This window comes from Orbilia oligospora, assembly GCF_000225545.1.
Source record: "Orbilia oligospora ATCC 24927 unplaced genomic scaffold scaffold00076, whole genome shotgun sequence".
NCBI classification, from domain to species: Eukaryota; Fungi; Ascomycota; class Orbiliomycetes; order Orbiliales; family Orbiliaceae; genus Orbilia; species Orbilia oligospora.
In genome coordinates, this window is record NW_011645633.1 from 624,201 (window position 1) to 650,314 (window position 26,114).

General features: G+C 45.9%; 8 protein-coding genes across 8 annotated transcripts; 3 read left to right on the top strand and 5 right to left on the bottom strand.

Moving 5' to 3' along the window:
• Positions 1–959: 959 nt before the first annotated feature.
• On the bottom strand, positions 960–2,528 carry AOL_s00076g168 (uncharacterized protein; the record flags this gene model as incomplete). The annotated part of the gene is made up of 1 exon (XM_011122721.1): positions 960–2,528. One exon carries the CDS (start codon positions 2,526–2,528, stop codon positions 960–962), a length of 1,569 nt encoding a protein of 522 aa, XP_011121023.1.
• A 1,094-nt stretch (positions 2,529–3,622) lies between these two features.
• Positions 3,623–5,197, bottom strand: AOL_s00076g169 (uncharacterized protein; the record flags this gene model as incomplete). Its single annotated transcript, XM_011122722.1, has 1 exon — positions 3,623–5,197. The coding sequence occupies one exon, from the start codon at positions 5,195–5,197 to the stop codon at positions 3,623–3,625; it is 1,575 nt and encodes a 524-aa protein (XP_011121024.1).
• Positions 5,198–7,273: 2,076 nt separating this feature from the next.
• Positions 7,274–8,419, top strand: AOL_s00076g170 (uncharacterized protein; the record flags this gene model as incomplete). Its single annotated transcript, XM_011122723.1, has 1 exon — positions 7,274–8,419. The coding sequence occupies one exon, from the start codon at positions 7,274–7,276 to the stop codon at positions 8,417–8,419; it is 1,146 nt and encodes a 381-aa protein (XP_011121025.1).
• Positions 8,420–8,652: 233 nt separating this feature from the next.
• AOL_s00076g171 (uncharacterized protein) lies at positions 8,653–12,555 on the bottom strand (the record flags this gene model as incomplete). The annotated part of the gene is made up of 13 exons (XM_011122724.1): positions 8,653–8,841; positions 8,902–9,174; positions 9,239–9,389; positions 9,443–9,657; positions 9,713–9,973; positions 10,031–10,096; positions 10,152–11,275; positions 11,331–11,770; positions 11,818–11,915; positions 11,976–12,113; positions 12,187–12,215; positions 12,269–12,329; positions 12,400–12,555. The coding sequence occupies 13 exons, from the start codon at positions 12,553–12,555 to the stop codon at positions 8,653–8,655; spliced, it is 3,201 nt and encodes a 1,066-aa protein (XP_011121026.1).
• Positions 12,556–13,511: 956 nt separating this feature from the next.
• Positions 13,512–14,295, bottom strand: AOL_s00076g172 (uncharacterized protein; the record flags this gene model as incomplete). The annotated part of the gene is made up of 2 exons (XM_011122725.1): positions 13,512–13,885; positions 14,037–14,295. The coding sequence occupies 2 exons, from the start codon at positions 14,293–14,295 to the stop codon at positions 13,512–13,514; spliced, it is 633 nt and encodes a 210-aa protein (XP_011121027.1).
• Positions 14,296–15,317: 1,022 nt separating this feature from the next.
• AOL_s00076g173 (uncharacterized protein) lies at positions 15,318–18,206 on the top strand (the record flags this gene model as incomplete). Its single annotated transcript, XM_011122726.1, has 6 exons — positions 15,318–15,467; positions 15,544–15,681; positions 15,749–17,467; positions 17,532–17,675; positions 17,731–17,937; positions 18,012–18,206. The coding sequence occupies 6 exons, from the start codon at positions 15,318–15,320 to the stop codon at positions 18,204–18,206; spliced, it is 2,553 nt and encodes an 850-aa protein (XP_011121028.1).
• A 374-nt stretch (positions 18,207–18,580) lies between these two features.
• AOL_s00076g174 (uncharacterized protein) lies at positions 18,581–20,436 on the top strand (the record flags this gene model as incomplete). The annotated part of the gene is made up of 7 exons (XM_011122727.1): positions 18,581–18,588; positions 18,660–18,828; positions 18,905–18,956; positions 19,068–19,147; positions 19,215–20,070; positions 20,144–20,245; positions 20,303–20,436. The coding sequence occupies 7 exons, from the start codon at positions 18,581–18,583 to the stop codon at positions 20,434–20,436; spliced, it is 1,401 nt and encodes a 466-aa protein (XP_011121029.1).
• A 363-nt stretch (positions 20,437–20,799) lies between these two features.
• Positions 20,800–25,733, bottom strand: AOL_s00076g175 (uncharacterized protein; the record flags this gene model as incomplete). The annotated part of the gene is made up of 3 exons (XM_011122728.1): positions 20,800–25,395; positions 25,459–25,613; positions 25,676–25,733. 3 exons carry the CDS (start codon positions 25,731–25,733, stop codon positions 20,800–20,802), a joined length of 4,809 nt encoding a protein of 1,602 aa, XP_011121030.1.
• Positions 25,734–26,114: the final 381 nt, after the last annotated feature.

The window sequence follows — 26,114 nt, forward strand, 5'->3', positions numbered from 1 at the left end:
TGTAGTTGGATAGGAGTTAGGACTATGTCATGCGATTTTTGAAGAAATGTCGGATGGTTATGAGGATGCTTCAAGTTATCAAGTTGGATGGTGATGCGATTACAGGGAGAGTCCTTGTGTAGTGTGTGTGTCGATGCTGATGGTGTTAAAGCTGCATGTAAAGGAGGGAAGGATGGTGGTAGTTGATGTGGAGTGGAGCAGAGCAGAGGCTGAGAAGGACGGTGGGAGATATCACAGCTAGGAATGGGCTTGATGGGCTTAATGGGAATGCAGGTGCTCAAACGGGACGGCTTAGCCCAGAGCAGCCTATCAGGGCCGTTGACGCTGCTGATTCCCGGCATTCAAAACACCATACAGGACATATGGTACGATACTATACTCTTACATACAGACCATACGTACATACATGCAGCATACACATACAACCGTTACATGTAGGATATCAGGACTAGACTACACTCTCATAGGTACTTAGTATGTTTAAAAATCCATAAGTCTAGAGTGAACCCAGGGAAGGAGGAGGACGAAAGGAAAAAAAAAAAAAAGACGGATACGCAAATCTGACAGACGGCAGAAGCACATACAGTGAACTGCAGGGCTGAAAAGGACAGGCTAACTAGCAAAGGACAGATAGGTGAGTAAATCAAGGTACAAGTTCCTGTCTACGGCATGTCGTACTTGCTCTTGCTTGGTCAAGCTTTCCTGGATGCAGCGAGCTAGTGCTTCTTGCCTGATCAGGGCATTCGCCGAACCGCAGACTAAATATAGCCACTACTTAACTGGGTTTAGTTACTTGATTAATCAAATCCCTCCAAGGATTCTCGAATTCTCGAATTCGTTTTTAGATATCACGATGCCTTCGATAAAAGTTAAATCCACATTAATTATTATTGCTTGGATTCTAAGTATACATGTTTTTAATCCAAAGCAGCCTCCTCTCCCCCACCCGGGCCGAGCATCTAGCCCGACCCAAGCCCCATCTTCTTCCTCCCACTCTCCTTCCTCCCCATTGCCGCCTCACTCTGCCTCGTCAATTCTTCTTGCTGCTTCTTCAACGCCGCAGCTGACAGCTTCGATGCTGCGCTGGGCTTGATCTCTGCCCCCCCTTTCCCACCCCCCATGAGCCGCAGGAACTTGGCCTTGCGGGCATCCCCGCCCTCCAAAAGGTCCGCGTTCCATGCGGCCCCGCTAGCAGCACGCTTTGTGCCCCGAGGCTTCTCCGGCTCGTCTACCCAGTTGAAGAGTCTGGGTTTCTCTGGATCGACTAGAAGAGGGCCCTTGTCGATCCTCTTCTTTTGCTTCTTCCCCTCATCAGCCCGAGGGGCTTCGTCACCCCCCTCTGTTCTTCGCTTTTTCGAAGAGGGTTCCATCGACTCTGACTCTGTGGCCTTATCCTTCTTTGACTTCCTCTCTGACTTGGCTTTCTTCTCTTTCTTCGGTTCCTCCTCGGTAGGCTCTTCAGCAGTGGCAGCAGCAGGTGGGGTGGGTAGGTCGCTGTCCTTGGATTTCTTTGACCTCTTGTCTTTTTTTGGTTCCTCATCAGCAGTCTTTTCTTCTTCGGTAGGCGGCGTCGGAAGATCCGCGTCGTGAGCCTTCTTCGACTTCTTCTTCGCTCTGCTAGAATCGTTGTCCTCCTCTTTCCTCTTGCCATGTCGTTCCAATGGCTCTTCTAGATCAGCCTTCTGCTTATTCTTCTGCTTTTTGTGTGAAGCATCCTCCTCGGACTCTTGCTTTTCCTGCTTCCTTCGCTTCTTCTCAGCTTTCCTCGCCTCCTTTTCTTCCTTTTCGCTCTTCTTACTTGGAGCATCGACAGGTGAATCGACTTCTTCCGATTTCTTCTTGTCCTTCTTGTTCTTCTTGCTCTTCTTCGTAGACACTTCGGTAGGGGTCTCATCATCCCTTGACTTTCTCTTTTCCCTTTTATCTTGCTTCTCTTCCTCCGTTGTCGGGGCTTCGGCTGTAGTCTCATCCTCATTGGCCTTCCTGTTTTCTTTCTTGTCCTTCTTCTTATCTTTCTTCTTGTCCTTCTTATCCTTCTTATCCTTATTCGTCTCCTTGTCAGATTTCTTGACTCGTTTTGTTTGCCTCTCATCAATTTCATCTGATGAGGGAGAAGACGAAGCTCTCTTTTTGCTTATCTCGGCCTCCGGCTCAACTTTCTTTTCTTCAGCACTTTGAATTTCTGTATCTTCTTCAAACACCATCCTCTTCCCAACAGTCTCAATCCTCTCCCCACCAAAAGCGGGGTTACCGCCGTCAACTCTTGTCCTTTTCTTCCCACTCTCATTTCGATCTCCCAAAGGACTCTCATTCCCCTCGGTACCGAATCCACCTCCTCTACCACCCCTTCCGCCCCTTCCACCTCTTCCACCTCTACCTCTAGCACCGCCTCTACCGCCTCTTTGGCCCTCAGCACGCCTGGGATTGCTCTGGCGTGTTGCCCTCCTTTCATCTGCCTGTTCCATTTGTTGTAACATGGCCAATCGCGCGGGATTAAGGCCCTCGAAGTTATCCGCAGATGCTGACATCGTAGCGGTATGTGTGTGTTGGGGAGGTGTGTCGGATTTATAGACCTCCTTCCCTGTGTCCTGTGCCTTAAACCTGTAAAACGCAGGCGTGGGTGGTGAATCGGTATACCTCCGCAATAACAGGAAAAGCCTGGGACCGGAGAATTGACCAACCAAAAAAGCACCCGTAGCAAGAACCGCTACCGCTACCACCAAGACAAATAACAACAAGTAGATTATCCTTGGGTTATTTTTGTGATAAATTTAATAGCGTGGAGGGAGCTGAATGGTTGGTTGGATTGGAGGATTGAAGAATCTGCAGCTGCAAGGATGGTGGGATGGCTGCAAACCGAAAATTCCAGAGAGTGAGTACAGGTAAATTGTGATAAGAGAACGTCGCGTAAGTAAATAGAAAGAAGAATCTGAATGAAAAAGGATTTTCACTTCTGATAAGGTGTAGAGAGAAGCCAATGAGGTTAGTTGGTGGATGGATGTAAGGTGGGATGTAGGTGAAGAATGTTCGGCTTCTGCAACGGTCGAGTAAAAAGAAGCTAAGCAACGAACAAAATGCGCCAGCAGGCAGATGCAGATAATTCTTGATGACAAAGTCAATAAGAGTAGTCGCGTAAGAGTGATGGAGAAGTAGTGAGGCTTTTCTGATCAAGATATTTGATGAATTGGTGGTTGGTGATTGATGGAGGTGAAGGTTGTCGAGATCCAAGAAGAAGACCTTGCAGGATTTTGGCGACAGAAAATAATTTTGTGAAATGCGAAACGCCCTGTCTATTCAGTTGCTTGGCGTGAATGGGCGACAACACAGAAATTCCAACAACAAACACTGCAGCACAACACAACCCACAAACGCAGAGGTCAAACTTGCAATTGACGTCACTGGTTAACGCTCATTATAATAAGTACTACATTCGTTTTGGTGTGCTCTGCAACGTCTTGGAACTAGATCAGGTAAGTACTTGGTTTATATTAGAACGATTAGGAGGTATATTACTACTATCAATGATTTGAATCAAAATATTCATGAAATTCATTATTATCAAACTAACTAGTAAGGACTTAAGTATATCGCGGCAAAGTGCTTCAATAGATATCTTATCAGCCTAGTAAATATACCTGAAATTAATATTCTGCCTATCCGTCAAATCGTCAAAACCATGAACCACTCCCTTATCCTCACTACCCCCTTCCTCTTCTTTTCTCTTATTCTGCGTTGACAAATGCCATCTTAGGTAAAAGATAATAAGAACCAGAGCCACATAGCACCCCATATGCGTCGAAAACGCAATAAAATATCTTGGTTTATCTCTGTCCAAAAACACCTGTGGACCAATTGCGTTACCTGTAGCCCAGAAGATGAAATTCATGGCTACTGCAACAGTCTTCTTGGTCTGTCCACCAACGTTACGGGAAACGAGGGACATAGTAAGATTCTGAGCCGCCCAGAAGGAGAGGACCATGTAGTAGGAGATCAAGAGGCCGACTTTGGTTCCTAGATTCCGATTTTGAACCGTCATTAGGACGATTGTGCCCACAAAAGAGGGAATAACGTAGAGCCCCATAACGATGAGGGTTTGATTCGTTTTCTTGGCGATGTAGGTCGAAGACAGGAGAACGATGATGATAACCGCACCAAGTACCATAGCCAAAAGCTGAGTCTGTAAAATGGTGAAGTTGAAACCGGTAATGATGATATTCGCAAAAGCCCCCAACCCGGATGTTGGCAGCGTCGTGCAAAGCTGGATACCGCCGTAGCACCAGCACTGAGGATCCATAAGTGCCTCCTTAAACTGCTCCGGTCTAAACTTTTTGTTCTGCAAACCGGTTTGATTCGACCGAACTCGTTCGATCATCAGGGCCTTATCCTCCTCTGAAAAGCATTTCGCTCTCATAGGACTGTCTGGCATCCAATATAAAACGAAAACGCCCCAGAGGACCGAAAAACACCCATAAGTCAGAAACAGAGCTTGCCAGCTCTTTAGTGGTCCACCGGGCTTAATCAGCGTAAAACAATACGCCAATATGCCACCAACAATCTGCTGCCCACCGTTCATCATATACCAGAACGTAACAGCCTCGGCCTGCTCCTCCCGTTTATACCACATACCAGATAATACCACGAAGGTAGGCTGACAAATAGCTTCAAAGATACCAAGAAGCGTTCGAACAGTCACGAGTCCGACGAAGTTGTGCGTAGCAGCGTGGAGCGCAAGTATGGAGCCCCAGATAATGACCGCACATCCCAAAGTCTTTGCAATGGGGACTCGTTGAATACCCCAATTGATAGGATACTCAACAATTAAAATGGCGATGTAGATACATGTCGTTAACCAAGAATATTGTTGACCGTGTAGACCGTTATCCTCACGGATATGCATGATCGAGGCAAAGGATAGAGTTCCTTTATCAAGCGCCTGGAGGAAATAGGTGAATACCATGACCGCTAGGACTCGTTTATCGATCATGCGTTTTAACCGTTTGTTCTCCTCTGGGGTGATTTCGACTACGCGTGAGGGATCTGCGTATTTGGCGATTTCTTTGTCGACACGGTCATAATCGAGACAGTCCTTTTCAGGGTATGCATCATTGGAAGTAACAGTTTCAAGATGAGCGATATCGGGTTTTTCGTCGATTTGTACTGTGTTCGCCGGGCGAGTGGTGATATTGTTATCCGCCATGGTGGAGGATGTGTATCCGGATATCTTAACCAGATGACAGGATATATTATATATAAAAAGAATTTAAGCTATCGAAAATAAGAACAGAGAAGCTCTGATAGCTCTAGATATGAAAGGTAGAAGGTTTCGCAGGTCAATATCGTTGTGAACGACCTCAGGGGATTGCCTGATCCTGGATAGATGAGAGAATGGAGGGAAATCTCCACCCATATATACTTAATCAAACATACTCCCCTATCGATTACACAAGACTATATGGTATATACTTGGGTACATGGCCTATAGTATCCATTTGAAGGCGATCTTCGTCCCAACCCTCGTGAATGCATGTCTCTAGCGGCTGGCTACACCGTAGCATGCTTCATTTATCCGTCCTCGAAACGACAATCCAGAGTGTCGGGTTCGAACCCCAGATTTCCATTGTGCCAAATGCATGTGTACCTGGCTCTTCTCCGCATCTCCTGATAACCAGCAACAATGAAATCTCGTCTCGAGATCTCGAGTGCGCGGAGTCAAATTCATGGTTAATCAATTCGATCCGAGGGTATGGGGTATTATTTCCTGGGGAAGACTTGTCACTTTGTGGAGGCTGGTTCTCAAGGCAAAGTAACTAGCATGAGAAGTCAATTTCGGGATATCCTTTCACGGAACATACGCGATAAAGGTAGGATAATCCAAGCGAAAGTATCGTAGAAAGTTTCGAAGAATTAGAAGAGGACTGTAAATGCATGGCTACCTCTCAAACCAGGATGCAGTATGTACTGGACTAGGTCCGGATATTGGTATGAGATAACCTGTAAGCGCCAATTCCACCTCATCCCAAATATCATCTTGCAATGCAATGTAATGAATCGCCTGCCAAAATGAATCAGTTTCTTGCTTCTTCGAGCGTAAAAAACCCTGGTCAACGATACTAAGTACCGTCCCAACTGCAACAAAATCTCGTCTCGAGTCCCATCGATGTCGCGGGGCACATTCTACCGAAAGATATGCCATTGTTAAGCAACATATACCGTATACCCTCCGAACTCGCTGCACTAGAATCGCGGGATCCAAGAATGTAATCACAAAAAAGCCTATTACTCAAGGCAAAGACACCATTCCATGGCCCAAAAGGTTTTCGTTACGAAATAGTTTTAAATCCAGGAACCCTCCAGCCTTGGCACGCGCGATTCGTGGACTTGCCTCTCCAGATTTCCCCGCCCGTTCAGCCGGTGTGTGGGGTGCGGGGGAACATTTAGCCTTCTTTTTCCCTCCTCGATCAAGACTATTCCTCTTTGTGGTAAAGATTCCGGGATTTTGGCAGCATAAGCTTTTTTAATGACGACCCAAGTTTGCAGTGTGTAACGGGACTTCCCATGGCCATTTGGTAAGAGGCGTTTGATGTTTCCGTGGTAGACTGCCGGCCCACACTTTTTTGATAGTATATTCCCATAACTTCGAATGTAAATAATTCGCTGTAATCGCATTGAGGTATTCGAGACGAGAGAATCGTTTATCGATTGTCGAGGTGGCTTGCAGACCGATGCATGAAATATCAGGATTTCGTTTCCGACAGCGGGTAACATGCGCATGCTTCCCCTCGAACTCTTTTCGTGACGAAGGGTCGGATGGGGATTTCCCCGGATCCATATATCTTATGATGCTTCGGAAAGACTCAACAGGTTCCATTGATTGAGGGTGGGGTTGAATTTTTCTGGCGGCTACGGATGCGCAACCGAGGATATAGAGTCGTTGATGTTCTGCGATGCAATGGCATATTTTACAGCTTCACGACTAGAAGCCTGAATTAACCCAAATCATATTACATGGTCCAGAAAGTGTCGTCTTTTTGGTGACTGCGAATATATGTAGCTAGCTCTACACTCACTTACAAATTATAATATTCCATTCCAATTCATATTCTCCCCCTCAAAGACAAACACGTACGTATATAGCCACAGAAAATTGATTTGTTTCAGTAATTTTAACTAGAATACTAAGTAGTTCCACTATTTTTTATCATTAGAATCAGTTTGAAAGACGAGAACTCAGTGGGAGCATCGAGGAATAATCAAACTCAACAATACCATCAAGATGCCTCAACAGCCCCTCCAACTCCACTCTCTAACCTCCTCCCAAATACACTCTCAAATCGCCCTCTTAACCACCAACCTCGTCTCAATAACCGACAAATCCGGCCACTTCCTCCTGTCTCTACCCGATGGTCGTATAATCGACACCAAAGGCTGGAATGATTGGGAATGGACCCATGGCATAGGCCTCTACGGCCTCTACCAATACTATTCTCAAACCAATTCCCAAGAAACGCTAAAAATCATTACATCCTGGTTCTCGGCTCGATTTAAAGAGGGAACAACAAAGAATATAAATACAATGTCCCCATTTTTGACATTGGCATATTTATACGAAGAAACGAGGGATCAGACTTATATTCCATGGTTAGACAGCTGGGCCGAATGGGCGATGTATGATCTCCCTCGTACAAGATTTGGAGGAATGCAACATATCACGTACCTCGAAGAAAACTATAACCAACTATGGGATGATACATTAATGATGACCGTCATGCCGCTCATCAAGATTGGGAAGATATTTAACCGACAGCATTACATCGAAGAAGGAAAACGTCAGTTTTTGATTCATATACAATATCTTTTTGATACTGAATCAGGATTATTCTTCCATGGCTGGCAGTTTAATAAAGATGCAAAAGGTGGATTGGGTCATAACTTTGCGAGGGCGAGGTGGGCGAGAGGAAATAGTTGGTTAACAATTGCTATTCCAGATGTTCTTGAATTGCTGGATCTACCGAAGGATGACCACTTCCATATATTTTTGGTAGACGTGTTAAATGCACAATGTGAGGCGCTGAAGAAACTACAAGACCCGAAGACGGGCTTATGGAGGACTTTGTTGGATGTGAGTGAGGAAGAGGGATCATACCTAGAATCCTCAGCGTCGGCGGGATTTGCTTACGGAATGCTGAAGGGGATCAGGAAGAGATATTTGAAGAAGGAGGAATACGAAAATGTTGCTATCAAGGCGATAAAAGGGGTTCTGGGAAATATCAGATCAGATGGTGAACTGATGGACACAAGTTTCGGGACGGGAATGGGCAGGGATTTAAAGCACTACCTAGATATCGAGAGGACGAGTATGCCTTACGGGCAAGCAATGGCTATGATGGCGCTAGTAGAGTTACTCAGACTATTTATCTAGCCTTTCAAGAATCAAATCAAGTAACAAGGCTTCCAGTCGAGTGGTTATCAGACCCTAGAAAATCATTCTTTTTTTATTGGTACCCCCCAAAAACGTCGTCTACGAAACTCCAAAGACTGGTCTAACCACAGTTCTTTGATTCCCCCCATCGGGTATTTCCTAGCTTTCAACGTTGGAAAATATGAAGTGTATTTTATGAATTAATAGAAAGCTTTTCTCAAAATATGACTGCCTTACTTCTCCTCATCACCGTCTTCATTTCCAGATTCCATTTCCTCGTCACTAGCATCGCTTCCATCGGCAGAACCATCTTCCATATCTTCGTCCTCTTCATCCGGGTCACCTTCGCTCTTAGGCTCAAGTGAAGAGAGTGTTCGAACTTCAACCGGGAATCCGAGCTCAACGAATCTTTCTTTCAAAGACTATCCATCACATTTAACATTTAGTAGGTTGTAGACAAGCTCCGGAAAAGGCAAACTTACATCGGTATTGACTGGTGCTGTAGTTACAACGGCGACAGAGGTTTTGGGATGGAACAAAGGTAGCAAGATTTCGGTCATCGCCTTGCGAATCCCATCCGGTGTAACTTTCCTTACTTTACGGAGCATGTCCATGTTGTAGGACTTCGATTGGCGATGGATGACTTGTAGAACGAAAGAAGTAGTTGCTGCTGCAGTGAGGGTAGATTCCACATCTACGATTGAACTGACGACCGTGCTAATGGCGCCGTCGAGATCTAACTCGTCGAAAGGGGTCTAAGGGAGTGAAAGGATTAAGACATATTCTAGAACAATATTCGACCACTAGTGTATCACTTACAGTCCCATCAGCGTAATCACTAACGATTTTCTTCGCCATTTCAAAGGCTTTGAAGGCATCAGGCGATCTATAGATGCTGAAGAAAATGTGTCCAGAATCTACTTTTCGTAGAAAGCCTGTTCCATAAGCCAACCCGGTCCCTCGAATAGCCCTAATTTTGCAAGTTAATATTTGTCACACAATCCTAGGAATACTAAGACGTACTTCCACAGAGGGCCTTCAACGGCATCCAAGTAGGCGATAGCAAGGAGCAATGCTGGTATTCGCTCATCATTCAATGACTCTGGTCCCTTCGCCATTGTAACACCAAACGAAGAATCCAACGTCGGCATTGGGACAACGTACATCCGACTGCCGGGATTCTTGCCTATAGGTGTGAGGCGGTCTAGTCTACTATCGATAGGTTTTAGATCATTGTTCTAGAACCTAGTTAGCGAATAAAAAAATATCTAAGACCATGCGAACATTCCATACCGAGGGTTTCTCAGCGACGAAATCGTCCCAAGTTGATACCGGGTTGGGAAGTTTCTCGACATCAGCGACCACCAAGACTCTCATATTGTCGAGTGTAAAGAGAGAGTCTCGAACGACTGATATCTTCCGGATGGCTTCCTCAGGATCTTCGCTTAAAAGATCAATGTATTGCCGGAGAGATTTCCCTTTAACCAGAGTATTCCCGCCGTATCCAATAGATTCTTCAGTGTAGCCACTGAGCTGTGCTACCGACCATACCATCTATAAGGACAGCTTTGTGAGCGCCCAGTTCCACCTTATAACATCGGGAACACTTACGTCGTAACCATTTCGCTTTTCCTCGGGGATATCACTGCGCAGCTTCTTTGCGAGAACAGCCAGTCGCTAAAATACAGGTTAGCGGCAGTAGACCTGCTTTCAAGTGCTTGAATGATAATACCTCAGTATCGAAAACGATATTCCACATCAACAGCTTCAGCCACTTTAGTGCAGCACTGTATTTTTCGGGTTCCACTTCCATCTTGATCCTGATGGATTCAGTGGCTTGCATTCCGCCTCCGCCTTGAATAGTATATCCGACTGTGTCCTTCTCCAATAGTGAAACAACCTTTTCGTAGTCCAACTTAGTTCCATCTTCAAGCGTAATAGGAGCGGCGAAAAAATATTCGAAATATAGAGAAAGGAGTGGGCGGAGTTCAATCGGTATGCTGGCGGTGGATAATAGAATATTGACCGTAACGAAGTTTGTTGCGACATGCTCATAGTGGAGATACAAAGGAAACGGGTTTGTCTTTGGTTCATCCTTTTGAAGAATTTTTTGAATATTCGTGTCGAGTATTCCATCTTTAGTGATGGCAAGTCCCGCATTTCCACTTGTTGAGTGAATGAATTTGATGGACTCAACACCTGGCGTCTTGAAACCTCGGAGAACCTCAATAGGAATTTCCGGATCGTTATCCTTCTTAGCCTTTTCAAGTTTGTCGGCGAGCTCCTTTAGGCCGTCGTCTCCTAGACTCTTGATCTGGGTCTTAACTCTTGCCTTTTCATCTCGCTTGATCTTTTCAGCCAATTTCGCAGAGGGTTGGCCGATAATCGAAACATGAGGGTTATCAACGAGCCACTTCTTGATGTAATTTCTCCACTGTTCTTCAGTCCATTTCTCAAGTTCGTTGTAGACCTCAAGCGTTTTCACTTGAAGTAGATCGGACCCATCTCGGTTTGCGAAAAGGAAATCATATATAACGGGAGTGGTGAAGAAGTGACTGTCATTTTCCACATTGAATTTCCGTTGCCGTTTCGACCTATTAAGGCAGTCTTTCAAGTAATCAAGATCAAGGGGTTCCTGAACGGTTTGCCCTAGAATCTCGAAGAGTTTCTTTTCGGCCTCATCAAGGCGAGCGACCGGGACACTTCCAAGCTCAAGCCAGAGGACGGTATTTGGGCGTTCTTCAGTGGACCAAGCAACCCCGCTTGTGTATGGCTCGGCGATCTCTACCATTTGCTTTTCAAGGACTGAAACCGACGAACCAGCAAGGTAAGACCCAATAACTTCTAGCGCAGCCACTATATATGCTTTTATAAGTAAAATCCAAACTGTATGGGATCAGGGCTTACGCACAGTGTGTATGATCTACACAAGAAGGGCCTAGATATCCAACTAAAATGCTACCCATAGACTCATCTTGCTCCGGAAATTCGACGTGTCGTACAATATTCTCCTTCAATAAAGGAGGTTGCTTCGAGCTAACCCATGGTCTCTGCCACGGGGAGTCTGGAGCCGGGACATCGTCGAGTATATCGCCCTCGAACTTGTCGAGGATACTCAACAACCCAGGCTCATCTACGCTCCCGATGATAACAAGGCAAAGGTTCCGAGGCTGGTACATCTCCTTGTGGAAATCACGGATGCGCTGGGGTTTGAGAACACGTAGTTGTTCCATCATGCCGCCAGTTTCTGATCGGAAACCGACGCCGTCGGGATAGATTTGTCGGTTGGCTTCGAGCATCATAAGCGTATCTCCGTCATTTTGAACACCTTGCATCTCAGAATAGACGACTCTAATCGGTCAGTAGCAGATCAACTGCAGGATTTGGGCGTAGCGTACCCTGCATCATGCCCGGTACCATCGATGTGGTGGACTTCTGTGTAGCAGCCGCTATCACTTAAGATTGGGAAAAGAATATGCTCTAAATAGACTGGTAACTATATTTGCAAACGATTTAGGACTAATAATGGATTAACTTAGATCGAGCATCAACTTACCAACTGGGAAAACCCTTCCCACCCAGCAGTATCAAGGGTATATGCGGTATGGTCTGTTGCAGTCCATGCATTGGTTGTCGAATAGGCTCGAGTTGCAAACTTATCTAGAATTCCCTTGTAACGGTAGTTTTTGGATCCCTTTATATAATTATACAAACTCAGTTTCTAAGACGCACTAGACCGCAACGATATAGAGATGGGGAGCGTTTACCATGAAGCAGAGATGCTCAAGAGTATGGGCTGCGCATTCTCAGTATATAGACCTAATAGTAGATCTTACGGGGTTTTCTTACGAGCGCCAGAGTCATCCAAGATTTCAGTCGCCAATGCAAAAAACCCGAGAACTTTCGGGCTCTATATCGTGAAATATTAGTGTCTCGAGTCAAACCAAATCCTGATATCCCGTGGGTCATTTTATACTGACTTCTTTATTGACTACAACCACGGACATCCCGGTCCGTGTGGACTCATACTTCGTGATATCACTTGGTGAATAATCAGTCGTGAATTTGGTGATTGTTTTGAAATGCGAGTGCGATTGATGCCCTTCAGCCTTTCGCGTCGTATTTTGATCGACCATGTTGACGGCTGCAAGGAACAAACCCGTTGTAACGATCCGTTCTTTGAACCCTTGATAAAGCCTTTGAGCCTGAAAGCCCTGAGCTATGAACGAAGTGAAATTTCTGAGCAGTTTGCCGGTTTTTTAGAATATCGAAGGATGTTTTCGATGAACGATATATGTTTGCAACTCGGAAAGCTCGAAGCGAATATATGTATTATATTTTAAGTCTAAAGACACGCAAGTCAACCGAGATGCTCTGTGTAAACGAGCGCGAGCCAGATACCGGTTTTAATCGCTTTGAATATCTCTATGAGTGCACGAATGATACTTACCAGATAACTGTTTAAGTATCTAGAAGGATCTAGGCAGGGTTTGGGGGAATTCATCTACCTTCAGTACAAAGTTAAGGGCGAATTTGGTAAGCTCGAAAGTGCCGAGAAACATGTGTGGGGTGTGGTGTTATCGATAAGCTGGCAGCCACCGGAGTGGCGCCGAACCCCTCTATTGTGGCTTCGCCAACGTACAACGCTCCAATCCGCCCAGCCAATCCGTGTCACAATGTGCGCTAGCTGCACACTTGATTTGCCAACAATTCATAGCTAGTTAACGCTATATAGCTTTAGGGTGATCTGGAGGCAAGACGGGTGTGAATTCAGCTTTGGGGCTGATTTTCAGAATATGATTCCATGACCGTTCACTAAAAAACTGAGATACAAGCTTTGTACGTCTTTAGGATAATGAAACTAGAAGTATTACATGTAAACAGCTTCGACTGCATGCAAGTACTAGTACTTAAGTGCGGAATAATCTAGAAACAGGAAAGATTGCTATTAAAGATTACTGAGTATGGAGATTCGAGTGGCCTATAGCAGTTCATGTTTAGAGTTTCTAACTAGACGGCTGTAGACACAGTGGAATCAAACAATGGAAATTTGAAATTCGCTCTTCTATCGACGTATGCATGCCAGCCGATATTACGATTCCGGCTTTCCATTAGTGCGTCTATTCTCTTGAGCCGTATCCCGTTTAGCCATCGAAAACCTGCTCCCCCAGACCTTAGGTGGTAATCTAAGTAACCCGTCATTTGGCCCGGTGAAGATTTCGGCTTTATCTGGACCTTCCAAATAGTACGGTTCAGCCGTTCCAGGTACCCGTTCCCGTCCACCTGCGGAATCAAACCAGTCACTTGGTGGGTAAGCTGTATCATACTGCCATCCCATCTCTCCGTAATGTCCGCCGCGCCATTTATAATCCCGATGCCTTTGCTTAACTCCGAAAGGAAGGTTATTTAGAGAATCTTGATACGCTTCGACACTTATATCCGGGTCCATATCTTGCTGTTTCATTACTATTGAGCAATAGCAACCTAAAGCATGTACCACCATGCAAATTTTAGCAACCAGGCCTGCGTGTATCAAAAAACTGGCTAAGAGCGAATTGTAAACGAAAAGAACGGGATGGGTGTAAGTGCTCATATAAATATATATAGCGTAACGTACCGTACCATGGTGCGCATCTCCTCGCGGTTTTTTCAAAGATGCAAAGATATGTGCGGTCAACCCCGGGCTCGAGCCCTCCTCGGATTGTCTCATGCTCCGGATTCTTCACTATAGTCCTAAGGTCTTCTGCACAACGGCATCGACGGCATTTCCGGAGGAATCGGTTAACGAGCAAGTTGACCGCCCGGGAGCCTTCCCGCTCATTAACCTCTGGGCGAGTCCCGTCGATGTTGGGGTAGTGAGCTGGGTCTGGGTCCATCTGCCGCCATCGCCGGAAACTTGGACAGACCACTTCCGCAGCAAAAAAAAATCATGAGGTACTGCTCGTGGGGGAATATCGGGGGGGGTATCGTCGTTGGATTCAACAACATGGTCATTCATATGCCTGATTACATGCTCTAAGCTTCTGGCATCTTGAGCAGCATCTTCCACGGACCCGGAGTGAATGGAGGCTTTGGGATTTGGCGTTGTAGCTGTAGGTGGCAATGACGTTGAAGGGGCCACAGATAGTATCGCCCCATTCCTTTCGGCCAAAGATCCCCAAGCTAAAACCGATATAAAAAAAGGAACGGTAAGAGTTAGTCCTTTAGAGAACATGGTAGCTACTATATTACCTAAGGATCTTAAGGCATCAAGTGATATTTTGCCCTTAATTAATTCTAATTCATATATTTAATAGATACAGACTGGGTGCAAGACAAGATACGGATGGACAACTGGGAAGTCGCCTCTATTTAACTACATTGTACCTCAATCGCATCTAAATTTCATGGGGTCAATCGATCTCGATCTCCCCGCCGGGATTAAAACCAATATACTAGCACTCTGCTGTCGTTGCCACTACACTGCTAGCTCCGCCGCCGTTCTTATTGTAAGGTATATATGTGGCACCGATGAATATTGCAATTTTGACGCAAAATAGGTTCCTAATTACATCCAAACTATTCGGCACAGTAGTTAACAGGTAGTCTTGTACGACTAAGAATAGAATGGCGCGGAACCAGTTGGTGAAATGCGAAATTGGGCGGCGCATGCGTATGTTCGCACGCACATTAACAGGCTGGCTGTTAATTAGTGGCGAAGGCAAATATTCCGCGTTGTTTCTGTTGTCGATATTATATCCGAGTATTGGCCTTTAAATCCGATACATGCAGCGCTTCTTCATGACGTTCGGTTGCGTTGAGTGTAAACCAACGTTACAACCATAAACATAACACATGGCCTCAAAAGTCAAGAACGACATCTGCGCCGCTAAAGAAAAGAATCTTGAGCTCGGGAGGAATGGTCAGCGAGAACGAGATCGCGCAGGCGGTCTTACAAGCCGTCGATGGGCTATTCCCAGAAAGTGACGAAGTCTCTAGTGCTGAACTGTCGCCCGATAGTTTGCCTGGTGTTCTGGCTTTACTTCAAGAGACCATAGATGGCGTTAAGGTAGCTGCTATTTTGTGTCACGCAATGTTTCTCTTATAGAATTTTCACAGCCACTGACGGTATCTAAATTATTTAGTCCGAAATCAAACATATTGGAGAGTCCCAACGGTCTGAGGTTGCAACATGGGTTCAAGAAGCTCGCCAGCTTCACACAGAGCTATCCCAAGATCATAGCTCACTGTCGGAGATAATTCATTTCGAATCGTATGGAGCTGTCAGTAACTTCTATACACCCTTGTGTAACATATCCTGGGTGGCTGTACTGATGTTGAGGGGTCAAGAAACTAGACAGCAGAGTCTACGACCTAAGTAGCCAAAAAAAGCTGCTGGGGGCTGAAATATTCTTTAACGAGGAGCTTGTATTGCTGTTGTCAAATTTGAAAGAACTTCAGGATGCTGTTGGCAGTGCGCAGTCGTCCCTCGAAGAGGGCGCTCTTGATACTGCCTGTAGATGGTTCGAAGATGCAACTAGCTTATTCCAAAAAGTTTCAACGTTCGATCAAGTTCTTGCGGTTGGTTTGGCCAAGGAAAATATTCGGTTATTGAGAGAAGATATTTCTGGTAAAGTGGAAAGCTGTTGGGCAGAACTCATAACCTCAAACCCATCCGATTCTAGTATAACGATCCAAAACAGTGTGTCAGTTGGCCTCGGATCGGTAAACGGCGAGCGTCTTGTCCAGACCCTCGAAAGACTTGGGATTTTAAAAGAACGGTTGGATAGGTTACACTACCGAATTACTACAATACTCGTTTTCCCACGGTTGGATCATGAATCTGGAGCCGGTCTCACTTTTACAACCAACGAAAGCAAGACTCAGCTTCAGTTAAAACGGCGCAGCAGTCCTAATTTCACGGTAACATCGCTTTACAATGACCTGAAACTGGTCCTTGAATTTCTTACCGCAAAGTTCGGAGTGCAAATATCCTTATTATTGTCGAAAACGCTCACACCAGCCATCCTGAACACTCTCATGGGATCCTATTTGCCTGGTTGCATTCCAACAGACCCCGATCATTTCAGCGAGTTTGAGTTGGTCTTAAAAGAAACTCTTGCCTTTGAAGGATATTTGTCACAAACGGGATGGTTGGATGGGCACGGCGGTGAGCTGAAGGACTGGGTGGCTCGAGCGCCTCGAATTTGGCTCAACCGACGTCGGGAATTGGCGTTGGATTCTCTTCGCCAAACATTTGCATTGGGTCTCGGTCAACGGCATCGTGTGGAACGGGTCGAAAGGGTGCAAGAGGTAGATGGTGTTGCGACAGAAGTTCCCAAGCCTATCGACGAGGGCGAGGATAATTGGGACACAAACTGGGACGTAGAGATAGAAGATGAAGAGGAGGGAAAAAAACCTCCGCCATCAACAGAGCCAGCCGTGGCAAAGTCTAAACCAGACCTGAACTCCACGGTGGACGACGATGAGGATGTTAGCGGATGGGGTTTCGATGATGATATCGATATTGAGGTTGACGAACCATCAGAGAAGCCAGCCACCACCGAGGCTAAACCCAATCCGCCTGACGCAGAAGAGGACAACTGGGGTTGGGGAGACGATAATGACCAACCTCAGGAACCAATTGCTCCAGCGAGGACTAGTGTGCGACAACAAGAAAAAGAAGTCAAGGACATAACTTTACGAGAAACCTATAGCATAACATCCATTCCGCAAGAAGTCATCGCTATAATTATGAGCACGATTTCCGAGGCGGAAAAATTAGCTCAGCCCCAATATTCAACTTTATCAATTGCTTCCTCAATATCCGGTCTTTTATCCGTACCGACATCAATTCTCACTTTATACAGGGCTCTATCTGCAATATTCTATCGAGACGATCCTAACCCGGCAATATCTATCTATAATGATTGCGAATGGCTAGAAGAAAATCTGGCGGGGCTTGAGAAAGATGTAAAAAGCCGTTCCGGGCCTTTTGTTGGATTCGATCTCCAGCCGAGTATCAAGGCCATCTCGACGTTTGGAAGGAGAGCTTATTGGAGAGAAATGGTAATATCTCCCACAGCCTGTACCTGGGCTTATAGTGCGGATATCTAAATAGTTTGGTGTATAGGATAGCAAAAGAGTCATTTTATCTGATCTGATGGATGGCGCCCAAGGATTCGATCATTGCACGCAATACCCTTATTCCGAAAACTGCGAGACTGCGGTTGGAAGCGTAATCGATACAATACAGGGCATTGAAATGCAGTGGAGGGTAAGTTTATGAGGCCCCTGATACCGACTAGCCAAGTTTTTAACAGTCAATTTAGGACACACTCTCGAGATCGGCGCTCTTACAATCGCTAGGCTCGTTACTAAATACAGTCGTCCTGAAGTTTATTGCCGACATTGAAGACTTGGGCGATATTTCGGCTGACGCGTCTGAGAAATTGGCTTCGTATGTTTCTGAGTTTGGAAGACTAGAGTCTTTATTCAAACTTCCTGATCAACCAAGTGATGCTTTGCCCGTCACAGCTGTAAGTATATATTTACCCGAATATATAGGCTTTTAATCATCTTTCATTGCTAATATCGGTTACATCTACTATAGGTCTATTGCGAGAAATGGCTAAAGTTTCAATATCTTGGAAATATTTTGGATAGCAGCATGGCAGAGATCATGGATCTTTGGAGAGAGGGCGCTCTCGTGGATTTTGAGAAAGACGAGTTAATGGACCTAGTTAAGGCGCTTTTCGCAGATGGGGAGAAAAGATCGCAAGTGCTTGATGAGCTACGGCGTGGGTAGCTTTTTTATTGATTTGATTGGTTGCGGGTACATATCATTGCTTAGAATATAATAATGCTATGTCAATAGCTAGTTCGCTGTAATATAAGATTGTATTGGAAGAAGTTTAAGAATCGAATGTCACAGACCTCTTCGAAGAAGGAAAGAAAGAAAGAAAAAAATTGCAATTGGCTACCCGAATTACGAGATTGTACTTACCAGAATCAATTTGTGGTAATTTGGGAGCTCTCGTGTTGTCGGAAACCGTCGCGTCTTCCCATGGCCCAAGCTCCGTTCGCCAAACCTAGCTCTGACTTCGACCTCAACCGCGACTTCAACCTCACGAACCCTTGTATACCACCAATCCCACTCACGATACTACGGACCCTTCCGACATGACAAGGTACTTCCAAGTCCCGCCGGGTCTTCGAAACCTGTTTACAAGCTCAGCTAACAACCTTCTTATTCCCAAAGTGAAAACCCAGTCTTCGAACGGCACCAAACCGTTTACAAAACCGATACCAAATTCCAACTCGACACGCTCTCCTACCAAACACAATATGTCGATATCTACTTTTTACGACTCGCAAAGCTTAAACGTATCGTTGAAGCTCATGGTCGTGAACGATGGGATGCCGTCGAAGTAAAACCCTCCACAATAAGATGTTTCTAATAATTAGCTAGCAGGGAGAGTCTAACAAGCCGTGGGGAACTTATAGGTCAACGGAGATTATGTTAAACGTGTAGATCGGGTGCTAGATGTACGACAAGGTCCGCTTTATATATTTCTACAAGCTTCATCTGAAGTCTTTTTCATGTGTTATTGGGATTTGCGAAAATGAGAGAGAAGGAAAAGAAATCTAAGACGCTCGGTGTGAATAGGAGAATTATGCTGGATTACCGGAACGATATACATGAATATGCCGTTGAAGCCTAATGTGCTCGATGACATTGCAAAAGATGTATGCCGTACCCCCTTCTTCGTTTGGTATTAAATCTTCTTCGCAGTCACTAACAATTTCACCAAAGCACTTCATATCTGCACCCCTCCCCCGCCAAAAATATCGAGATTTCGAAAAAGATCAAATAATGATCGAAGATGAATCCGGCCGCCTTGAGCTTGTCGGCTCCAAAATAAAAACCGAAGATCTAGTAACGGGTTGTGTAGTCGGCGTAATGGGCACGGAAACCGCTAGCGGCGAGTTCGAGGTTATAGACATAGTCCTCCCCGAGCTACCAGACCAAAACCCACGACCTATTCCCAAAGCCCCATCTAGCCAGAGGAACTACGTAGCATTGCTCAGTGGATTAAACATCACCGGGAACATCCATGAAAGTATAGAAACACATCTACTAGTCGAATATCTCCTAGGGGAGGCCGGAAGTCCAGAAGACCAAGCAAAAACATCTTCAATATCCCGTCTCATAATTGCTGGAAACTCATTATCGGAACCCCACGCTCAAGCAACCGACGATGCAGCAGCAGCAGCATCATCATCCCGTCCCACCAAGTCCAAAAAGTACGGCTACGACGCCGCATCCTACAACGCTAAGCCCACGGCTGTATTAGATGCTCTCTTAACCGACCTCTGCACATCTATAAGCGTAACACTTATGCCTGGAGAAACTGATCCTGCAAATGCGTCATTACCACAGCAAAAGATGCACCCGACGATGTTCCCCACGGCGAAGTACTATACAGGGTCGACGTTTATACCATCTACAAACCCCCATGCTTGTGAAATTGATGGAGTGAGGTTTTTGGGAACCAGTGGGCAGACTATTGACGATGTATTCAAATATGTGGATGGTGATGATCGGTTAGAGATGATGGAGAAGACATTGAGATGGAGGCTTGTGGCGCCGACGGCGCCGGATACATTATGTAAGTGGCAGCCGCGGTTTTAACATATAGCTCCTATCATCGTGTTTTTATGAAAGCTAACGGGTGTAACTAGGGTGCTATCCATTCCAAGACGATGACCAATTCGTGATAGAAACCTGTCCGCATGTATATTTTATTGGGAATCAGTCGGAGTTTGGTACAAGACTAACACATGGTATGTAATTTCCGTCTAAAAGCCCTAAGAGGTAGCGTCTAATAGTTTCACCATTAGGTTTAAACAACCAAGAAGTTCGCCTGATAACAATCCCCAAGTTTTCAGAAACGGGAGAGCTGGTCTTGGTCGATCTGGAAACATTGGATTGTGAGATTATCAGTTTCAAGTCGAAATCCGGAGTATCAGCATAGTATCGTGTTTTCCCTTCTCGCTTATACTTCTTATCTAAGTATCTGGGGTAATTTAGAATATCGGCGCCAGCTAGATCTCGTTTTCTTTCGATCTAACAACGTGCGTGTCTCATAATGGGAATATTATTCGCCAGGGATCCATTTATTTATTAGATTCCCGTCTAGTAGTGATCTATAGTACATGGCTTCAGAGCACCCCAGGTCCCTAAAATACGCAAATATCCTAAGCCATTCATTCCCATATAAACCTCCCTCTAATGATCTAGATCACTAAACGCCACCCAGAATTCACGCCAATGAACGAAATAACAAAGCTATGCATCGATGATCAGTAACAAAAATTGAGACTACTTCACCTTCACCCTAGCTCTTGCCACCAGCCATGCTAGATCCCTCCGCATGATTCCCGATTCTATCGCTTCCTTGGAGGTTCAGGATGGCAGGTCTGTTCCCAGCCCCATCAAAAACACCACTATCATCAACCACATTACCCCTTCCTTCTTCTCGAGCAGCAACAACCTGTTCTCTCCTAACCCCTTCAATCTCAACCGTCCTATCCTTCCTCTGAACTCCAAACAAACATCCCCACAAATGATCTGAATTGACGATCTCCCCACCATTTTGTCCTTTCTCGACCATGCTACCTACTGTCCCTTCCTGCAACTGTAAAGAATTCGTGATTTCAAGCTGAACTTCCAAATCCTCCTCTTGACGGCGTGTTTCAATCTCCACATCCCTCGCCCTCCTTTTCCCCTTTCTATCAGGTTGTTCCTGATCTTGTAACCTTCTCCTCTTCTTTTGGGGGCTTCCTTTCTCCTCCAACATCTCAACTCGACGCTTCGTACTAAGTCTCCAAACTCCCTCCTCGACCGTATTTCCAATAACATAGAGAAAGACATTCGTCTCTCTCTTTTGTCCAATCCTGTGAACTCTCGCAATAGCCTGAACCTCGATTCCGATATTAACCAACGGCTCCACCAAGAAAACGTTACTAGCCGTCACTAATGTCAAACCGGCGCTCTGACTTTTAGCATGTAGCAAGAAAACTTCGGTCTTATCGTCAGTTTTGAACTTATTAAGTCCAAGTTTCGATTCAAGACTTGAATATCCTATCCCGTTGGCTTCCATAGCTCGTGATAGAACGTCTAGAACTTCCTTCCATTGGGAGAACAATACGCTCTTCCCACCGCCGGTACGACGAATCCAGAGGAGGTGGCGGATTATCATGTCGATTTTGCTGCCGAAGTTTTCGCGAAGGGGAATCTTCTTGATTTGTTTAAAGGTATCGGATTCAATGCCAGTGTAGATCTCAATACCCTTATCTCCGGTTTCGTTGGAGGCTTCGCCTTGGTTAGTTGCCTCAGGTAGTGTTCGGTTCTCTTTTTCAACCACGATATCCTGCATCATGTATGTAACGGGATGAAGGTCTACCTTCTTGAGGGAACGTTTACACATCGGACATGATGGATGGTGTTTATACCACGCGTCCATACATTCCTTGCAAAACTGATGACCGCAGATTGTTAACACGCCTATCTTGACGTCATCTTGACAGATGATACATTGTCGTTGATTATCCCCTTGATTTTCAGCAAGATGTTGTAGGAACTTTCCCTTGGATTTGGCTTTTGCAACACTATTCGAAAGATCATTGACTTCCTTTTCGTATTTATCGTGAAGTAGGGTTAGGTTGCGGACGTGGTTGGCCTTTAGGGCTTTGGCCTCATCGAAGCTAATGACTGTGTCTGAGACCATTTGAAGTTGGCGGTAGAATTCTAGACGGGTGTTGAATACTTTGTTTAGGAAATCGATTTCTTTTTCAAGGGCTTTAAGGGTTTCTTCTTGTTTAGAAAATAGTGGGGCGATGACCTTGACTGCTTGGTTGACAAGGCCTGCTTCGGCTTTGGCACGAGCGGTTACGGTTGTAGAACTATCATGCAAAGGGTTTGCAAGACGTCGTAGTTTTGCGAGAAGACCGCGGATAGAAAATGGGACGGCATCGGACCCGACTTCGATTTCGACGTTGAGAGGTTTTGCTTCGTCACGTTGGTCTTTTAGGCTATAGAATAGCTCTTGATGTTTCTCGTCTTTAGATTCGAGGCGTGCTTCAGCGGATTCAATATCATTGTTATAGTGACTGATAGTGATGCCGGTTAAAGCTTGTCGTCGATCAGCAATAACAGCGCGGAGGAATGCAACATAAAGGAAACCGGTATCCTGTTGTTCGGTAGACTCCTGGAATTCGTCACCTTCGAGGTCCTTTGTATCTTCTTGGTCGGTCAAGGGGAGTTGCAAGAGTTGGATGAGTTCCTCACGCCACTTGTCGAGAAGATCGGCTTGAGAGTTCAATTTTTCGGCCAAAGCTAGGATATCATCCATGAGAGTGGTCGATTCAATACCACCCCTTTGTTCTTTAATGATAATCTCGGGGATGGCGACAAAGTCTTGGTTCTCCGTCCTCTTAGCTATTACTGAGATGAACTTGTTGACTTGATTCTCGGGCTCAGACATAAGTTCCTTTCGAAGGGCTTTCGCGATATCGTAGTGCTTATCTTCAAGCTTTTCATACCCCATTCTTTCTTCGTGACGTTCTTCGTCATCTTCAGGGATACAATCTTTCAGGTTATAATGTGCTTGTCCTAAGTAAAAGTGAAATGTATGCTGGACCTCGATGATGTCTCTCAGGCGGTTCTTTAACTTGTTTAAATCATGTGCGGGTCCGCCGTCGTCCTCAAACGATTCGTCATATTCGTCATCAGATTCTTGTAGGTCCTCTTCGTTGCTTTCATGCTGATTCGTATTTTCATCCTCAGTAGTATCGGCGATGTCCATCGATTCTTCAGCTTCGCGTTCTCTCTCTTTCCTAGCTTCTTTCTCAGACTCCAATCGTAAGCTTTCAACCTCGAGTTCAGTCCGACATTCGCTAACTGCAATTTCTAGAGGATCTAAAAATTCCATCAAAAGAGTGACAGCTCCCTGAGGGCTACCCCACCCTTCGGCGATGAGCTGTGCTCGCGCGGCAATAAGCACAAACATCGTTCGCTGATCTTGCTTCACTAAATTTATGTTCTGGGTCATCATGGCCTCGAGAACTTCGTTGACTGTCCTTAGGCCGTCCGTGTTTGCTCCTAGCGCACGACGATTGAGCGCTCCAACTCGGGGATGTACACAAGTCTGTCTCAAGCGTCCCAACCACTCACGCATCTTGGACCTAGTATCTTCACTCTCCGGATTCCAGTCTCCTTGAAGCGGTGACCCATCTAGATCAACCTCTATTTCTCGGCACGCCCGCTGGAATAACGCCTGATAATTCTCCTCCTCGATTTGTGAGAAGCCAAGAGATATAGCCGTCCTATGCTGTCTTGGGAGATGAATCTCCTCGTGGACGATATCTTTTGTATGCCGTAGTGCCAGTTGGTGGAATACCCCGCCAAACCACTCTTTCTTAAAACAAAGTTTCTCCCAGGTGATCTTGTTCCCACACCATGGGCCTTGTCGTAGGAAGACCAACAGTCCGTATAGGTCTTCAATACTCTTCTGCACTGGTGTCCCGGTAATGGCCCAAGCGTTAACCCGAGGAATCAAGCGGGCCACTTGTGCTGCATTGCTAACTCCACTCTCAATCATCTGTGCCTCGTCTAGACAAACTCTCCACCATTGTATCTCTACTAGGGGGCAGGAGCGGCGCTCAAATCGCTTTGGTTGGCGAAGAGAACGGTCTGGAGGTTTTTCGGCATAGTGTATCTCATTAGCGAGGACATTATAACTGGAAAGTACGATGTCGTACTCGAGAAGGTATTCTATCAAGTCAGAGTTCGGGATGCTCTGCATTTCAGTGGTGAGATCCCTATATCGGCTGTTTGAGATACGGCTCTTGGCTCCATTTTTCTTCTGATATACTAATTGAGTGAGATCACGAGTCCCATCATACTTTAGAACTCGAAGACCTGGTGCATGAAGTTCCAACTCGTTGATCCATTGTTGCATGATGCTCGGTGGACATATGATGAGCGTTGAGGCGGAAGTCCGAATTTTAGCCCCACTGAAGGAGTCCCAGACAGTCTCCCCACCGCTTGGGATATGGCGCTTGTGTAGGGCGAGGAGGGAAATTAGTTCGACCGTTTTGCCAAGACCCATCTCTTCTGCAAGTATACCGCCCTTGATACTGCTTTCAGCAGCTAACTGATCAATGCCTGCACGATCAGTAGTGGTTATCCCGAGCGGAATGCTGACCCACATAGGAGTACCGTTGGGGTCCACGGTCTCCTCGAAACAGAGATTCTGAACGGAAGGGGTTATGGGAAGGGGCTCGATACAGCCCGACTCCACAGTAACCCCTTCACGCTCCATCATCCAGTTCACCGTTCGCATCTGGAACGGGAACATTGTTGTAGTGAGCTCGCTCACTTGGATGGCCTCAGGAACTACAGTTGCAGCTGGAGGGACATAAACAGAGTGATAAAAGTCCTTGGCCTTGATATCTCCCTTGGTTTTGGAAGATGCATTGATAGCGGCCCGGACATCGGCAAGAGAAGGCGGCACGGCCGAATTGCTGACTGTCACAGAGAGAAACAACGACAGCCATTTCTCCGCCTTCCAATCGATTATGCAGCTATCTCTCCTCTTGACCTCTAGCTCAAAGGTGATGTGGGTCTGATCGGCTATCGGTATCGCACCGAGAAGCAACGACCATGAGATTGCAAAGTTCTGCTTCACTTTGCTCCCACGCTGGAACCTTGAGAGTATCTCGCTAAGGTCACGGATGCCCTGCTCTATGGGGACGTCGGCGGCCAACAAATGCGCGCCGTCCGTCCCCTGAACGCGAAAGGTATGGCCCCAAGCAGGCCAACCAGCGTCGGGAAAACAAGTGATGGTTACCGGTAGTGTCCCACCACTCGCCGATTGGAGCGCAGGAGCGAGCTGGTCGGCGATATCCGAGGCATCTTTTTTTGGTATGGCCTAAGGAACAGCAGGTTTTAGCTCAAAAATCTGGTAAGGCCCGCTTTTATACAATTAACCTACCAATTGCACTCGATGCCTCCAGAGTGTCAAGTAGGGAGTGGTGATAGTAGCTTCTGCACTCGGCTCAGTTAGATCAATAAAGGCGGCATTCGCTCGTCGCTTCTTCGTTGGAGCCTTTTTTGTTGTCGAAGGTCGACTAGTTGTTGCTGCTGCAGCTACAAAAATTAGCATCTAGGAAAGTGCATCAAATCTAAATATATATATGAGTACCACTTACGAAATGAGACGGAGATGGTTTTTGGGCGGAACACCGTGGTTCCGATTGGCGGTGGCATCGTGATTGTTGGTGATAAGTGATGGTGAGGCGATGTTGATGTTGAGGAGGGGGGTGAGGGGGAGGAGGAAGAGGAAGAGAGTTGAGGTCGCAGCAACGAGAGTTTTATAGACATGAGGAAGCCATTGACGGTCACCACGTTTCGGAATGAAAGAAAACAATGGATAGAAATTTTTGCGACAGCGCGAAACAAAGGTTTAAGTTGTAAAATTCAATTGAACGGCGTATAGCCAGAATATAAGGTTACGGAGAACAGGGGGGGGGTTCTGGATCCTGCCGTAGCTGCTTCGTCTCGAGTACCCGGTATGGCCGCCAGTATGCAGCCTAGGCCGGTTCACGTTCGCGAGGAGGACATCGCTTGGCAGAAACGAAGTCCCGTGAT